The sequence below is a fragment of the Meleagris gallopavo genome, chromosome 21, assembly GCF_905368555.1.
Source record: "Meleagris gallopavo chromosome 21, MGAL_WU_HG_1.1, whole genome shotgun sequence".
NCBI classification, from domain to species: domain Eukaryota; kingdom Metazoa; phylum Chordata; class Aves; order Galliformes; family Phasianidae; genus Meleagris; species Meleagris gallopavo.
This window is the reverse complement of record NC_139424.1, coordinates 4,068,068-4,084,995: the sequence shown is the minus strand read 5'-3', so window position 1 is coordinate 4,084,995 and position 16,928 is coordinate 4,068,068. Positions and strand designations below refer to the sequence as shown.

The window sequence follows — 16,928 nt, the reverse complement described above, 5'->3', positions numbered from 1 at the left end:
AAACAGCACAGACCTGCAAGTAACACCCTCCCAAATGACACACCTAGGTGTGGACCCTCGATGTACACGTGTTACTTTTGAGATGCATCTGGAGAGGAAAGACGAGATTGTCACTTGTGTCAGACCAAAATAGGATGGATATCACTGCGTCACTGTGAAATAAAAAACCCTTGAGCTGGGATCTGGGCAGAACCGGGCTTGCTGGGGACACGGGATTTGCATTAGAGCAGTTCAGTGCAAAGCAAACAACAGCACTTCCTGATGTGTACCAGAGAAGCTCCTTTGTGTTTCAAAGCCATTGCATTCTGAGGTGTTCTCTTAACAAAAGGGATCCTTCTGGAAGCGCAGGGAGCTGTGCGCAGAAAAGCCCTGCACATCAATCAGGCAGGAGCCACTGAGGACAGCTAAAACACCCGAGAAATGCGGGGGGCTGCACGGCTGCAAGCCCCTCATCTTCCTCCTCCTTCACGGCATCAGCCAGTGTGCAGCACACCGCAGAGCAGCGCCAATCTGCCCAGCCCACTCTGAGCCCACTCTCCCATTTTGCTGCTACATCTCCGTGTGCAATGCAGAGAGCAACCAGCAAAAGGACAGGAACGCACGTTTTCCAGCAGAACTAATGCCATAATTAGGCAATTCGCTAATACGCCGAGGTGAGAATGGCTTATGGGGAGGCAGGAGGAGCAGCTGTCCTGCAGACACAGCCCTCGCAGCAATGAAGGGCTGTCAGCTCCCCAGCTGGCCAGGCCCTGATGGATGGGCATCCAGGGCTGGTTAACAGGCTCCAGAGATTTTTGGGGAGGGAATGTTTTTGTGAATGGGTCGTGATGCAACCGTGGCCTGATTACAGAGCTGAGCAGCTCTCTCCACCCCCAAAAGCCATGTGTGAGCTGCGTCTGGAAGCTGTGTCTGCCGTGCTGCCGAGCTGTGACAGTGCAGTCTGGAACCACGTATCGGTTTTCCCTGGGGATCCTCAGCAGAAAAGAGCACGCTAGGAAGATGTACGGCAGCAGAGCATGAGGCATGCCTGCCTCCCTTGGGGATGGGGGTTGGAAAACATGTATGGGGAACACTGCTGCTAGGAGATGCTCCCCCAGGGCTGTTAATTCACTTTTATCTGCTCCGCTCCAGGGTTGAAGGCGTTTCAGCTTACACTGGCGACACACCAGACAATGAAAATGACAGACTGAGAGGAGAGGAAACCCAGCCCTGCAAAGGCTGGACGTGTCCTCCACCTCCCTCTGCTCAACTGTGATAAAAAATGCCCCCTCCTCCCTCCTCAGTGTGCCAGACCCACTCTGCTGGGCAGCCTGTGCCTTGCCACAGCTGCCTCAGGCCAGCAGCGAGGTCTGTATGCATGAGACATGACAGCATCCTCTCTCTTTCTACACAGCAAAGCTCCATGCTCATGTTCTTGTGCTGTCCTTTTTGCAAGTGGTTTTATTTTAAAACTGGAACTTGAGTTCTCCATTTGTTTAACAAGTCCCCTTTTTTCCTTTTTTTAAATAAAATTAATTTATTCTACAGAACAGTAAACTCTTCCAGACTCTTCCCTATTTACAAATGAACATGTTTGTTTGCAGATTGCTGCTCCCCCCCACCCCTCTCCTATCCCGTGATGCAGATGATGACAAATCAGCCAACATGTGAAGTTTTCTAAGGCAGTGCTCCCATCCACCGCCACCTGGGGACTGTGGGGAGAACAAGAGCAGTGACATCTGTGCCACATCTGGAGGTCCCCACTCAATCACTGTGTGAAGGGAGTTTGTGTTAAACCCAGCGACACAGAACATCCAGCTTCTCCCTACCTGAGCAAGGAGAAATGCCCACTCCCACTGCCCCAGCCTTCGCATAGGGAGGTGGCTACTGGCAGGGCAGGGTTTGAGGGCTGTGTGTTTGCAACAGTGGGAGCTGGCTGCAGGTAGGAGAGCTCCCAGCCCTCCGCAGCCCAGAAGGCAGCTCTCAGCTCTGAAGGAAGCTACAAGCCTTGAAGACAGCATCATCCCTGCCCATGGAAGGACAAGAAGAGACTCCAGAGCTGGGAAACGCTTTGCTAGCTCAGGAAAGAAGGCACCTAACAAAAAAAAATCTGATCCAAACCAAAACCAGATGCCAGAATAACTGTTCAGGCAATTCACTGGGATTTGAGCTTGGCTGTGGCTTGACTCTTACCCTACATGAAGCACACAATGCCAGCAAGCAGCCTGACCCCAGCATCTGTGCTCTCTCTCTCAGGTCTCTGCAGTGTAGGAGGGAGCTCCTTTTCATGCTGGAGATCTGCTGCAGGGGTCTGCTCAGAAGCCACCGTGCTGCTAAGAGGCAGAGACAGCACATGGTCCCTGCAGGCAGCGGTGCTGCCACGTGGCACTGGTGAGGGCAGGGTGGCACTTGAGCAAGGGAAATCCCAATGCTGTCAGCCCAACCCAGTCCCTGTGTTCCACCTGCACAGCCACACAGTTCCACCAGGAGCCACACTCCTTTCATTCTCTCCAAGTTTTTCAATTTCTATAAGAAAAAAAATAAAATAAAAATCTTCAATAGCATCCACTGAAGGTCTGTAGTGTTTGCACTCCTGGGGAGTGCTGTGGTGGCAATTCTGCTTCCAGCCCTGCACCTGGCCTCTGTCTGACCCCCTGGAGATACCCCAACTAAGAGCTGATGCGAGTGGGGCTGGTGTTGTGTTTTCCAAGGTTTGCCTTCAGCGATGGCAATGAGTGCTGTGGAAAGGAGGCAGAAGATTGCTGATACCCTTGTAGGCATCCAAGGTTTCAGAAGCAAAGGAGAGGAAGAAAGGGGGTGTTCAGGGAGTCTCTACAAGGAGAAAAAGGACAAAGGAAGAGAAAGGGCAGGAAAGCAGGGAAAGACCTTCTTCCAATGAGATGCATCAAGCTTTGGACAAAAAGCCTTCTCCTGGCAGAGCATGGGAAACTTGTGCCCCAGAGACACACAAGGATGGAGCTGGGCTGGGCATGGGGCACCGTGCCTCCAGGCACACAGACCTGTGTCTACAAGGACAGCTCTGCAGGGACACTTCCATCCCCATCCCAAAATGCCCAAACCTCAGTGCTGGGAGAACACTTGGTCAGGAGGGAAAGGGAAGGTGCCACAAGCTTCAAAACAGCACTGATGCTTCCAACCTCGCACCCACTCAGTGCTGCCAGGTCCAGCTGGGCCATCACACAGGAGCAAGGAGGAGATCCTAGCCCCAGTGCTGGTGTGGCAGTGAGGCTGGTGCAGCAGCAATGGGCACGGTTGCCCCGTGTCCCCCCATCATCCCGCCCCTAAGGGGCTCAGTAGAAGGAGTATTGGTTCTCCACTGCCCGGGTCCGACTGCGGGCACCGTCAGCATCGTGGTAGTCCTCAGTGCCGGTGGCAGCAGGCTCTGGCCGGCGCTCAGCGCTGTCGCTGCGGGGGCCCAGGGCTCCCTCCAGGCGGTGATAGGGTGTGGGGACGGCGGGGGGCACAGCCACCCCCTCAGTGGGTGGTGGGACTGGCGGAGCGGCGGGCGCTGTGTTGCAGAAGTAGTGTGGGGGTGGTGGGTCGGTGCGGCAGAGCGGCGGCTGTGGCACGAGGGCTGGCGGAGGGCCAGCGTCTGCAAGGGAATCATGGAATATCTCAAGTAGGAAGGAACCCGCGGCACCGCTCAGAAATGAGACCATACGTCTGAGAGCACCGTCCAGATGCTAATGGAATGCGGAGCTCAGCCCTTCTGAGGGTGGCCTGGGGGATGGTGCCTTGCCATGCCCATTCTCCCCATCCTTCACCCTGTGCACCCCAACCTTCCCTGCCCACCTTCTCCATGCCCCAGTGAGCTGTGCAGACCTCTAACCCTCTCCTATCTGAGCCAAGGATCCTAAGGAGACTCATTCTTTTTTGGGTGGTGTTTCTTCTCAGAAAGAGTGATGATGCAGTGGCACGGCTGCCCAGGGAAGTGGGGCAGTCCCCAATCTTGGAGGTGTTCCAGAACCGTGGAGATGTGGCACTGAGGGACGTGGTGGTCAGCGGGCATGGTGGGGTGGGCTGGGGTTGGACGTGGGGATCCGAGAGCTCTTTTCCAACCTGAATGGTTCTATGATTCTGTGGTTCTATGATCCCAGCCCCAATCCTCCCCACCAGCCCCAAACCCAACACGGCCCCAGCACTCACCGGGCTGCAGGCTCTGGGCCACCACGTAGCTCCGAAGCGTGATGTCTGCAGCGCCGCCTGACTCCAGCGGGATGGGGTGTGTGTGGAAGTGTCGCAGCATGTCGAAGATGCTCTGGAACCAGAGATGCTGCACATGGCACTGCCCGCTCTCGTTCAGTGACAGGCGGAGGTGCTGTGAGGACAGGGCAGGAGGTGAGCTGCAGGTGAAAGGCCCCAACCTCCCTCAGCCTCGCAGCCGCCCGATGTTGGCTCGGGAAGTCACCCACCTTGGCTTTGCCCTGGAAGTTGAAGGTCAGCACGTACTCCCCAGGCCGTGTCTCACTCTGCCGGATGACGAACAGGCCGTGGCTCCGGGCACCGCCGAACAGCACCAGCTGAGCCGCCTTGATCCGTGACAGCGTCCCATGGAACCAGGGGAAGTCAGACAGGTTGATCTCTGTGTCCACTTCGCTGTCCTCTCCTGGCCGCAAGCACCACTGGGTTTTAGGGAGCATGTAGGCATTGCCTTCTCCCAGCCCCAAGGACGAGGCAATAGGGCCACGTGCCGCATTCCCCCAAGCAAACCTACCTGCAAGGTGCGTGCTGGCTGTGGGTGCAGACTCCAGTGTCTGCAAGAAGCTCTCCAGTGGGACATGGGCCAGCAGCTCCCCCACGGAATCCCTGCCCCGGCCATGGGGTGCGGGCATAGCAGTGGTGGTGGCATTGTGAGCAGCTGGCAGGGCACATCTATCTGGCAGCCGGTGCACATCTGGAAGGAAACATTGATGCTCTCAAGCAAGAGCAGGCATGTCCCCATGATGGGGGCTAGCACGAGGACGCAAGCTCCCAAACCACGCTGCCTGACAGGAGCTGCCCCACACACAGTAGACACCTCCCAAACCCCGTGGGATCTCTCACCATCAGCCAGGAACTCGCAGCTGCAGGAGGACGCCCGGCCTGGCAGGCAGGCTCCCTGAGCACAGGATGCCAACTCGATGTCATCCCCGCTGTCCCTAGTGGGAGAGCACAGAGCAGAGGGTCACACACTGCACACAGGGCATCACCCCCTGGAGAGACTCCTTTTGCTCCAGCCCCACCATCCCAATGAAATCCCAGCTCCTCAGCCTCAGCCCTTCCTCCCAGAGCACAAAAGAACCTGCAGCGCTCAGCGCCATGGGACGGGGCATGGTGAGAAGCTAATGCACCACACACCCAGGCTGCCCCGTGCACTTGAGCACCATTGTTGAGCAAGCTCCCAGCTTGCTCACAGCCTATTTTTAGCTGCTCGTGGCATTCGGGTGCTCTTTTGCTTAACAGCAGCCATGTGTGTGCCAGCAGCCAGGAAGCGGCTGCGTTAGCGTAAGGGCTCACGGGGGAGCTGCTGAATTATTTAGTGGCCAGTAAGTGAATCAGCCACTGGGAGTCATTCAGCTGCAGCCACTTAAAAAAAAAAAAAAAAGAAAAGAAAAGAAAAGAAAAGAAAAGAAAAGAAAAAATAAATAAATAAGAGTAGAAGGAAACCAAAACCGACAGAGCTCTGCAGAAATCCTGTTGCTGGGTGCTTACGCAGAGGTTTCAGCACGGATCCTTGGCAGGAGGACTGAGCACTGCATGCAGGAGCTGAATGAAAATTCATTCTTGGCACTGAGCGCGCGTGGCAGCGTATGAAGCGGCTCATTATTATTTGCTGTGGAGTTCATTATTATTTGCTTTACGGCCGTGTCTGGAGGCCAGCACAGGGTTGTATATATTTAAAGAAGCACATAGCTGAATTTCCCCAGCAAAGGGCAGCTTTGGGGACAAGCTGATGTGGGGAAGAGGGCACAGGAGGCAGAAGGGACCTCCGCAAGCCCCCATCCCAGCTTTGTTCAGGGCTTTCACTCCTAAAAGCTCCCTTTGGAAGCCATGGCAAGAAGGGCAGTGCTGGAGGCTCCCTGGGGGAGTGTGCCTGCAGAGCGTTCATTACAGCATGGATACTGGGCTGAAATAAAAGGATGGGAAGTAGGGCTGATATTGAGTGCACGCTTTGTAGGGTGCACTCTGACACACAGCAGTTGCTGACTCTGCCTCCAGATTTTTGCCCCAGTGAATCAGGGACTTTTTGCAATAAGCCAGGCAGCAGAAATTGTATCAGCTGGGGTCTGTTCCAAGCCAGTGGTCTGTGAGAACTGCCTACCAGTACCAGCAGCCAGCCCACCACTCTCTGGGCTGTACAGGGGAACTTTTCACTTGCTGGAACAAGATGATTTTCCTTTCAACAAAAACATCATGCCTGAATCGTGCCCAGGTCATATCCTGACCGAGTGGGGAGAAGGGGGCTGCAGTGTGCAGGGGGAGCCCAGCCGTGCCCATGAGCCTTACCCAGGGTCAATGCAGTCCTGAATATCTGCCACCCAAGAGTGCTTCTGCAGGGAGTCAATGGTCTCCAGGATGTACTCAGCACCGTTCTCCACCTGGAGGTGAGTCAGGACAGTGTTAGGTCATGTTTGGGGTCCTGCACCCCCCACCAGGCAAAGCCAACCCCATAACACAGTAGGACAGCAGCCACCTCCACATCTACATACTGACATGAATAACTCCTTGCTTGGAGGACAATGAGATGTCCCCATCCCAGCAAAGGGATGGCAAGGGGTGACCCAGAGATGCTCAAAGACTGTGAACCCAAAGGATCTGGGCTGCTCTGAGGCTGAGAAGGGAGCAAACACCATATGGCAAGAGGGGGGCAGTGGGCACCAGGAGATGCTGCTGCCCCATCCTTCCCAGACCCCCTGCATGACCCTGAGCTGGGAGGAGCCCTGGCTCTGGGAGGGTATCGCATTGCCAGCCAAGAGCCTTCTTGCAAATTAAATTAATGGCATACAACTGAATCACTGTCCTGAAAATAAACAGGGAGCAGTGCCCGGGGCGAGCAGCACCCGGTCCCCTGCCATGCGCCAGCTGCAGGGGAGCAGCAGAGCCCGTTTTGTTTAACCAAGGGTTTGCAGCTTGGGAGAGCACAGTGCTCCTTCATGCACAGCATGAAAGCAAGCAGAGCATGTGTAGGGCTCGGGTATTTTGCAAGCACTGCTTGTGCAATGGAAAAAATGCGTGTGCTCGGCGTCTGATGTGCGGTGAGAACGCACCGTCTGCTAATTGCTGGGTGACTGAGCATCATGGGGTCCAGTGTGGCCCCCCTGCACGAGGCAGGGGCTTTCCCACCCATAGGTGAAGGCTCTGCATCAGCCCCAAGTGCAGAAGGCAGCAGGGGCTGCCCTCTGGCCCCTGTCCCACCTCTCTGATCCATGCCCCAGCGCCGACGGGGGTTCCAGTCCTCTGCAAAGAGTGATAGCAACAAGCAACAGAAATGAGGCCCAGGACAGAAGGTGTGCCATGAGGAGTAAAGGGCGTCAGAAACACACCGTGAAAGGAAGATGTGGGAGGGAGCACAGCGGGAAAGGGGCAGCAGATGATGCTGAATGAGCCCCTAGGGTTGACTCAGTGCTTGGTTGCCTCACAGAAGAGATCGATGGCAATCATTTAACCCTGCAGGCAGAATGGGGCAGGAGCAGGTTAGAGGGTAAACGGGGAGGGGATAATTACTGAGAAGGTGGGAGCAGCACTGGAGTCAAGGCAGTGGAGGAAGAGCAGCAAAAGGGGCTGAGATTTTACAGGGATCTGGAAACCATGATCAGAAGAAGTGATGAGCCATATTCCAAGAGCAGACACTGATAGTTAATGGCCAAAGCGGAGGAGATGCTGAGCCTTATGCTCACAGCCCTCACAGCCCCACTCATGCTGCCATTCAGCAGCGACGAGGACAGAAGGAAGGAGGAGAGGATGGATCCCTGATCAATTCAGAGATGACACCACGCTGCAGCGTGCTGGAGGATGAGGCAAGAATTCCAATGAATGCCCTGATGCTGAGAAATCAGCTTTGAAAGAAAAAGACCCAGGCAGCTCTACCTCAAGGGCATGGCACTGACGCCAGCAGGGGAACCACGACTGCAGAGTGCTTCCGTAAAAAGCATGGCAAGGTTAGGGCAGCTCATGAGCTGCTGTGAGTCAGCGGCATCCTCTGGGCATGGAGACAGCCAGAAGATGCACTGGGGCTGAGGAAAGGGGAAGAGGAAAGGAGAAGCGATGCAAGGAGAAGTGATGCTTCCTGCTGGCTCCAGGCTGCTGCACTGCCTTCACTTTGAGGCACGTGGGGAGGACCAACGTCAACAGGGCCTGAGGGAACAGCACGGAGCTGCGTCAGGGGAGGGTCGGACTGGTGGTGAGGAGAAGGTTCTGCACCAGAGAGTGTTGGACACAGAACAGGCTCCCTGGGGCAGTGGGCACAGCCCTGAGCTGCTGGAGTTCAAAGAGCATTTGGACAGTGCTCTCAGATGTGTGGTTTGGGTGGCCCTCTGTGGAGCCAAGAGCTGGACTTGATGATTCTTTTGGGTCTCTTCCTACTTGGGATATTCTATGATTCTGTGGCTGGGGCCATGCAGTGCTCAGTGAGGAGGTCTCTGCTGCCATCCATCCCATGGTGCTTCCCAACACTGCCACCTGAGCCTGGGATTTGCCACAGAGGGCTGCTGCCTGTCAGCAGGGAGCATTCAGTTAATTGCATTGTATAGAGAATGATTTCTCTGGGGTCTCTAGCTGGGGATGGATTCAGTCTCTCTGCTCGCATCCCTTGCAAATTGTCTCTAGATACCCATTTCAGCACTCTTGTAGTGATGGGGTAAAGCAAAACACGATGGCAAAGCCAGGCAAACACCAGGGAGGTGGTGGAGTCACCATCTCTGGAGCTGTTCAAGAACTGTGCAGATGTGGCACTGAGGGACACTGTCAGTGGGCATGGTGGGGGTGGGCTGGGGTTGGACTTGGGGATCTGAGCGGTCATTCTCAGCCTGAATGATTCTATGACTGTACCTCAATCCCAACATACCCGGGCATCAGGTGGATGCTGTGTCATTGTGGGAGCCCCAAAGGAGAGCACTGCATGGGAAAGGGGGGCAGCAGCAGCATCAGCAGTGCTGGAGCAAGGAAATATCCCTGGGGCCAAAGCATCCCTGCAGTGGGGTTGGATGTGGGGCTGGATGCCCACCGCTGCCCCTACCCTCACCTTCAGCACAAAGGTGTTGTCCTTGTCAGGCATCTCCAAAGGCATGGTGGTCCGCACCTCAATGATGGCTGACAGTGGGATGCTCACCTTGGGCTTGGAAGCCTGAAAAAAAAAAAAAAAAGGAAAAAAGAATGAGAACAAACAAACAAATAAATCAAATCAATCAATAAATAATAAAAAGTCGTCGCTCAGTCGAATCAAACTGTCCCAGGGGAGAATGCAGCTCTCAGCAAGGCAAGATAGCAGCTCAGCCCACACGCTTGTTACGGGGGGGTGGGGAGATAAAAAAAAAAAAAAAAAAATTAAAAAAAAGCACTGATTTCCCTCATGTGCCTGATAACTCTGAGCTCTTTTAATTAAATGAAGAAAAGGCCTGGTGGAAGATGGGGAAGTTCATGTGCTTGTCTGCCAAGCTTCCTTGCTGCGGCACTGGCATCCCGATGGGGCTGGTGATGAGCACTGGGCTGCAGGTTACCAACAACAGGTTCAGTTCCTATTTTTTTCTTTTTGTCTTTTTCTGTTAAGGGGAAAAAAGCTAAAAGCTGAAGTATGAGAACAGGAACTGCTCCTTTCCCCTCTGGGATGTTTCATTTCCACCTCTGCGATCCGCAGTACCACCTCCACATGTGTTACTTGGGGCCCAGCACTGCTGTGTTCTTCCATCAGTGTTCCCACCAGAGAAGGTGAGAAAGGCAAAACACAAACTGCTCATTCAGCAGCAGGCAGGGAACAGCCTGCTCCTGAGGGGTCTTCCTGCACCACATGGGAAGTGCTATTAATGCACTTGCATCTCTGCAAGTGTATTTTCCCCTTAAAACTCTTGGACACTTAGAACAACTGTCAGGGATCCCTGGGCTCACTGCATCCCACTGAAGCAGTAGTTAAGAAGGGACATGATGGGATGAGGGGAGAAGGAAAGGAAAACTGAAGACAGAGGGCTGTGATTACAGCAGGTTTTCCTTCCCATGGCATTTAAATAATACGAGATTTCTATTCTAACACATCTACCAAGGCCCCAAGGAATGACTTACTATTTCCCCCAGGGCTGCCAAAGATGAGCACGCACAGCACAGATGAGGCTCTGTAAGCTCAGGGGAGGGCTGGGTAGCACAAGGATAGTTGGATATTAGGAAAATCTCCTAAAGAGTGGTGATGTAGTGGCACAGCTGTCCAGGGAGGTGGGGGAGTCCCCATCCCCGGAGGTGTTCCAGAACTGTGGAGATTTGGCACTGGGGGATGTGGGCAGTGGGCAGTGCTGGTGGAAGGTGGGTGGTTGGACTGGGTGATCTTAGAGGTCTCTTCCAACCTCAGTGATTCTATGATTGTTCCAAATGAATTATCAGTTTGAAAATAAGGAGTGCCAAGTCCAAGCGTGGGACCTCTTGGTGGCACGTGGAGCATTCTGCAAAGTGTTGGGGAGAGCAAAAACTCCTCGTGTTCAGGACACTGTGCATCTCAGCACGGCAGTGAGCTTCTCTGCAACCACCAATGCCTTGGGCTGAGCCAGCAGGCTGGGCTTCAGCACCTTTCCAAAGATCACGGGGGACGAGAACCGATGCTTTTGTGGATGGGACCCAACTGTGTGTGCATTCATGTGTGTCTCAACGCTCAGCACCACACCTCCCCAAACCCACCAAGCACAACTGCTGCCTCAACTTCACCCCAACACTTCCAAGGACCTCAGCCAGGCCTTACCTTGGGAGGGACATAGAACTCGAGCAGGAACCTCTCCCCTTCCACCTTCACGGCCTTGCGCAGCAGGAGGCGGCACTTCTGCCACTGTGAGCTCCCCACACAGTTCGTGTCATCGGCCACCATGTAGCGCAGCGTGCCCTCCCTCTGGATGTCCACCAGCTCCACCTTGGAGGACTGTGCCTTAGACAGACGCAGCTTGTGGGTCCACTTCTCCCGGGGGTCAGTGGGCTCCTTGCCCCACGGCTCCCTCTCGGTCCTCCTGGTGCCTGGAGCCGCCTCGGCGCCCGGCTCGGGAGAAGACCTTCGGTGCCACATCTCCTTCATGCCGTCCACCACGCACAAGCTCATGTTCCTCAAGGAGAAGCCCTTCTTGAACTTGGGCTTGGCGGAGGCGTGCACGGAGACGTCCTCCGAGCTGCGCGACTGGCCATAGGAGGACACTTTGCGTGCCTGCGCCTGCTGCGCCGGGCTGAGATAGCGGCCGGCACCCAGCGGGGCCTCCATGCTGTCCAAGGATTCGGTGGACGTTTCCTCCTTCCGCTGGGCCACCTCACGCCCGTAGGGCACGTGGCAGTTCTGCAGCCCCACGAAGGGCACGATGTTGTACTTGGTGGGCGAGTCGGAGACGAACACCCGGCTGACCTCCAGGCTGAAGATATCCAAGAAGTTGGCGGCGAAGTGATGGGAGAAGGAAGCCTCGGCGCCCGGCGTGTCGTAGTGTGGGTTCTCCTTCAGGAACTGGCAGAACTTCTGGGCGAAGTCGACGGCGGCCGCCTGGGCGTGCAGCTCGCAGAACTCACGCCAGTCGGGGAGCGGGGAGGAGGGTTCCTGGCACAGGGCATCGCCGTTCATGGCTGCCCCATTCCACCTGGCGGCGGGCTGTGGGCAAGGGCACAGCGTCAGCATGGCCGCAATGGCCCCCCGCAGCTGGTGCGGGTCTGCAGCCCCAGCACAGAGTGGGAAACGCTGTGGGAAAGTGGTTTTGTGCTCTTTCCTTTCCCTCTGCCGCACTGGAACAAAACGTGGCCCTGGCAGCGGCCATAAATTGTACTTATTTTATGATTATGACCCATTCAAAAGTGCCATTGATTTCTCATAAAACCACGGAGGAGTCCGTGACCAGAGCAGCCTGGGGACCTCCAGGCCCAACACCATCATTAAACCTCACAGCCTCAACAGAAAGCCTGGGGGATCAACAAGTCCATGGGTTAAAGGGAAAAATCAACCAAGAAAGCAGAGCTGGAGCCAGCAGGAGCTGAGCAGAGGTGAGGACCAGACCCACATTGCCATGGGAGAAGCACCCAACGTCACCAACCTCTGCCCAAACTGTTGACAGGAGTTGGGAGTGGGAAGCCCAGCTTTTCCACTGCCTTGCAGTTCCCTGTGTGCTTCTCTGCCCCACTCACACAGCAGGGAAATCCCTGGCCTCACAGTTTAGGATGTGTCTGAATTTCCCCAAGAGACAGCAGGAAAGCAGCGTAAAACGCAAAGCTGTTTGTTACCAGGCCAGCAAATGCAATTCTCACACATCCATCCATCACTGGCACAGAATTTAAAGGCTCAGCGACTGCCCTTCAGCACTACAGTGCACGGCTGCAGCTCCCTGAGCACACAGCAGCCCAATAGGAATTTTGGGGAAACAAAGAGGGTCTCCTGCTGGCAATGTAAGTGGGCATGGCCAGCATCACCAGGAAGACAGCTTTGCCCTGGGGGCTGTGCTTCTCCCCATTGATCCCAGGAGGGATGGAGCAGGAGAGAGACTGACTGCCCAGAACTGAGGGGTTGCCAAGATGTGACACCCAGAGATTAGAGAGGGGGAAAAAAAAAAAAAAACAACAAAGCCCAAAGCACTTCAAAAAATGATAAACCCCAAACAGAAAGCCGGGCCACCCAGCAGCCGCAATGGAGACACGCATACAGAGGCAACACAGCATCTTGCTTTCATCTGCACAGGGATGACAGAATTTCAAAGGGCAATTTATAAAAATGAAGCCTGGAGGAGCAATGACATGCAGGCCTGGAGGAGGCAGTGGGGTGAATAGCTCCCCATCACCCCCTGCCCACAGTGGGTCCAGGACCCCTCCATGGGAGCATCAGGGGGTTTGTGGCACCCTCCAATGCAGAGACATCCCCCCTGGCAGGCACTCCTTTACCTGATTCCTGCAGGAAGCAGCTCCCAATTATCTTTGCAGATTTACCTTTCATCTCGGTGCCTCCGCTCCCCTCCATGCCAACAGCGCTGCCCCACTTCTCAAAATAACTTCCATGGCACAGACAACATCCCTGGGCAGGGCGCTGGGAGGCAAAGCAAGCAGCAAATCCACAGGGGCTTTTGGGAGACTGGGGGCAATTCACCCTTAGCCCCACTGCCCACGTGCTGTAACGTGCTCCCATGGAAGGAGGCAGAGCCCTTGGCAAGGGAGGTCTGCCAGGGGTCATAGACAGAACATAGGAATATGGGAATCATCACTGAGGTTGGAAAAGACCACTAAGGACATCAAGTCCAACCCAACCCACCCCACTGTGCCCCACTGACTGCAGCCCTCAGTGCCACATCTCCATAGCTCATGGACACCTCCAGGGACAGGGACTCCCCCACCTCCCTGAGCAGCTACCGCATCACTGCTCTTTGGAAGAAAGCATTGTCCCTAATATCCAACCTGAGCCCCCGTGGTCACAGAGTGACAGCAGGGACCATGGGGCGCCCAGCCAAAGATGTGGGCTGTCATTGCTTCTAACCCACCTGCACCTCAAATGCCATTGGGGCAGAGCTGCGTCCTGCTGCTGCTGTCACTTGGGGGGAAGCAAGTCAAGATTTTAGAAGGGGAATGAATGAATAAATAAATAAATAAAAAGATTCCTGGGGAGCGGCCAAGTGGAAGCCCAGGTTGCAGTGTGAGCCAGCTGCTGGCAGCCAGGCCATGCCAAGCGCTGCCGATAAGCCGCAGGGATGCGCCCCGTGCAGCGCGGTGCGAGTCGGCACACAGCAGGAGAAGGAGAAGAGAGGTGAAGTGAGCTTCTGACTTCCAGAAGAAGAAATGAAATTTCAGCTGTCAGCAGAAGTGCGAAGGACCACGGAAAAACAAAACAAAACAGGTTTCCGGTGAGGTGGGAGTCAGAACAAAGCCGCTGGGATTTGCTGAACCAGAGCAGTATGGAGGAACTAACAACTAATGAGGTGTTAATAACGCAGTGCCGGCCATGGGACAGCGGAGCAGCCAGGCCAGCACTTGCTCCAAGGACTTTATTTAAGGAAACAACCCTAAGAAAGAGATGTTTCTTTTCCACCCCACACAGCGTGGCCAGGAGAGGCAAGTCAGGCAGAATGGCACCCAACCTTCATAGGGTACAGCACCGCAGGGACCCGCGGCCATCCTGCAGGGAGCGCTGGGGTCAGAATGCGTGCAAGCAGGAGGTCCTGCTGCTCAGCTTCCAGCAACATCGATGCCACTCAAAGGAAAGCCGGGCACCTGCTCACCCCCAGCACAGAGGCTGACCTCAGCCGTCCCCACGTGTCCGCGCCGGGAGATCCCTGGGTCACGAGCAGGCACTGCAGCAATGTGACACCGCGCGGTCCTGGGTGCCGCTGCTGGCATGGAGAGCAGAGCGCACGGCCCCGGGGTGCTGCCAAAGAGGCTAAAAACAGGATGGGGACCGCGCCGGGGGCACGGCGAGCATCGTGTCCAATGCACTGCCTTCATGTTTGCTATGCGGCCCATAGGGATGGAAGATGGAGACCGAGCCACCTCCTCCTGGTGGCCTTTGTGTCGGCGCCGGGGCCCCAGACCGGCTCTATGTGTGGTCAGAGGGACAGAAAGCCATAATAGTAATAACAGATTGCCTGCCAGGGCAGCTTCTTGGTGAAACAACAGTGCTTTTGGTGCAGGAGGACACCCTTCTGCTCACCCAATGGGTGCTGCTCACCTGCCTGGCTCCAGGAGCGTCACTGCACACTGCGATCCACCCTGCTGCTATTTTTACCCCCACAATAGCAGAGTAGTGGCAGAGCCCCATCCCAGCCCGGCGAGCTCACGTTTCCCTCGCTAAGCCTCAGCTTCCTTCCGCCCCTCGGCCCATAACAAATCTCTCCTCTCAACTTCCCACTCCAACAGAGCCCACGCTGGGCGCCTCTGGGTGCTGTGCATTAAGCACTCACCCTACAGGGCCATAGAGGGCTCAAAGGGGTAGGTTTGGGGCACAGCGTGGCACGACACAGCCTTTCTCAGCTCTCAGCCAGGATCTCCATCCCTTAGGGGATGGGAAGGAAAACCCCAAGATTGTTTTTCAATTACGGCTCATATTGAACACGGGATAAAGTTACATAGGTCTGTATGCATTGTCTCTCAGGCACGTGTGCCGACAGCATCCGATGGCATCCAAATGGGGAAGCGGGGCTCTGCCCTACACCACAACGCTCACAGCTCAGCACTCAGTGCAGCAAAACAGCTCCATAGAACCCCACTGAGCTCCACGTCCCTTGAACAGGCGATGTCCAAAGGTCCCACATATCCTACTTCCCTTTTGCTGTGCTAGGCACAGCATGGGGGGCTCTATCCGTGGATGTTCCCCCCATGGCAATGCCCCACTGCCATGTGCACAGAACACCACCAGGACGCCCTGCAGCTGCCATGGGGAAGATGGAACCTTCGCTGCTCTGCTCGCCCCCAGCTCGGAAGCGCGGCGCTGAGGAATGCCAAACATCCACAGACTGTGCACCCAACAGCAGGTGCTCTGAGTGCTCAGGGCTTTCCCCCCTCGAAAAAAAATAAAAATAACACCATCAGGTGTGGGATGACAGCTCTATCTCAGTGGGGGGGGATTTGGGCTGAGGAAGAACGGGGCACCCCAAGATGCACGAGGGCAGCAGATGTGTGGCCACCACAGGGTTTCTGATTCTGCAATTGTCAGCCCACCCTGGGGAAGAGGAAGAGGAGGAGGAAGGGCTGCAGCACCCGCAGTGTGCAGACACCAACGTGCCTCTGAGAGCAGTTGGGTGAGAACCACGAAGGCTGGCCGCGACCACTATGACCATTCAGCCCGACCATCGCGAGACCCCCGAGCAGGTGCTGAGCAGGGAGCAGAGCCGTACGAAGCCCAGCACCACCATAGTGCCGGCACATAAGGGCCATCTGTGCACCATCCCGGCTGCAGCCCCGAGCGCAGCGCAGCCCCGCGGTTACCTCCACTCCCGGCGCAGCTCAGCGTGTCCCCGGGGCAGCGCGCTTCCACCCGCGCAGGTGCATGGCTCAAAGCGACGGGTCCGTACAGCCAAACGCGGCTCTAAGAGGGATCTGGAGGACAAAGTTGGACGCGGTCAGCCCCACCGGAGCGAAAGCGGAGCTTCGCATCGCGGCGTATCTCACCCCGCTGGGCACCGCGGAGCCCCACAGCCCCGAGCAGCGGTCCCAAAGGCCGCGCAGCGCTGCGGGGAATGCGGCAGCGCCGGGGGGGAGACCCCGGGAGGGAGGGGGGAAAAGGGGGTAGGGAGCGGAGCTGCTGTGCACCCGGAGCTTGGAGGGGAAGGCGGGGGGGGGGAACCCCGAGAGCCGCGCGGGAGGCGTGCGAACCTCATGCAAATAATGGAAATAAACAAATAAAGCCGTAGGTAAATACAAAAAATAGAGGAAAAAAAATAATCAAAGCTCGCCTCTAAAGGGCCGCGCGCGCGCACAGCCGCGTTGTGTCCGCGCCCCCCCCGCACCGCCCCGCACCGCCACAGCGCACCCGGAGGGGCTGGAAGCGGGGACCCCCCCCCTCCCCAACCCCGCATCGAAACGCGGGGGTGCGCTCCGCAACGCTGCGATGGGGGGGAGGGGGGAATACCCAGGAAACCGGCACCGCCCCCACCTCCCCCGGCACCGCCACACGCAGCCGCGCTCCGGTACCGGAGGATGCGCTCACCCGGCCCGGCACGGCCCTGCTCGGCCCGGCGCTCGGTGCGGCTCCGTCGGGGCCAAGGCTGCCCGCCGCACGGCCCAGCCCCGCCACCGCCTCCCGCTCCTCCCCCCGCTTT

At 56.4% G+C, this 16,928-nt stretch overlaps 1 protein-coding gene and 1 long non-coding RNA gene across 4 annotated transcripts; one reads left to right on the top strand and one right to left on the bottom strand.

Moving 5' to 3' along the window:
- Positions 1-248: 248 nt before the first annotated feature.
- On the top strand, positions 249-1,536 carry LOC146543013 (uncharacterized). Its single transcript, XR_014887565.1, has 2 exons — positions 249-653; positions 1,132-1,536. It is a non-coding gene; the product is annotated as an uncharacterized LOC146543013 (long non-coding RNA).
- On the bottom strand, positions 1,411-16,928 carry SH2B2 (SH2B adaptor protein 2). 3 transcript variants are annotated; one of them, XM_085240822.1, is made up of 10 exons: positions 16,817-16,928; positions 16,096-16,206; positions 10,916-11,794; positions 9,221-9,322; positions 6,487-6,578; positions 5,044-5,138; positions 4,715-4,894; positions 4,413-4,606; positions 4,147-4,318; positions 1,411-3,592 (listed from the first exon to the last, which is right to left on the bottom strand). In XM_085240822.1, the coding sequence occupies exons 3-10, from the start codon at positions 11,765-11,767 to the stop codon at positions 3,291-3,293; spliced, it is 1,989 nt and encodes a 662-aa protein (XP_085096948.1). In that variant the 5' UTR covers positions 11,768-11,794; positions 16,096-16,206; positions 16,817-16,928; the 3' UTR covers positions 1,411-3,290. The 3 variants fall into 3 exon arrangements, with proteins under 3 accessions (XP_085096948.1, XP_085096949.1, XP_085096950.1); XM_085240823.1 differs by having other exon boundaries at positions 16,801-16,923; XM_085240824.1 differs by lacking the exon at positions 16,096-16,206 and having other exon boundaries at positions 16,817-16,903.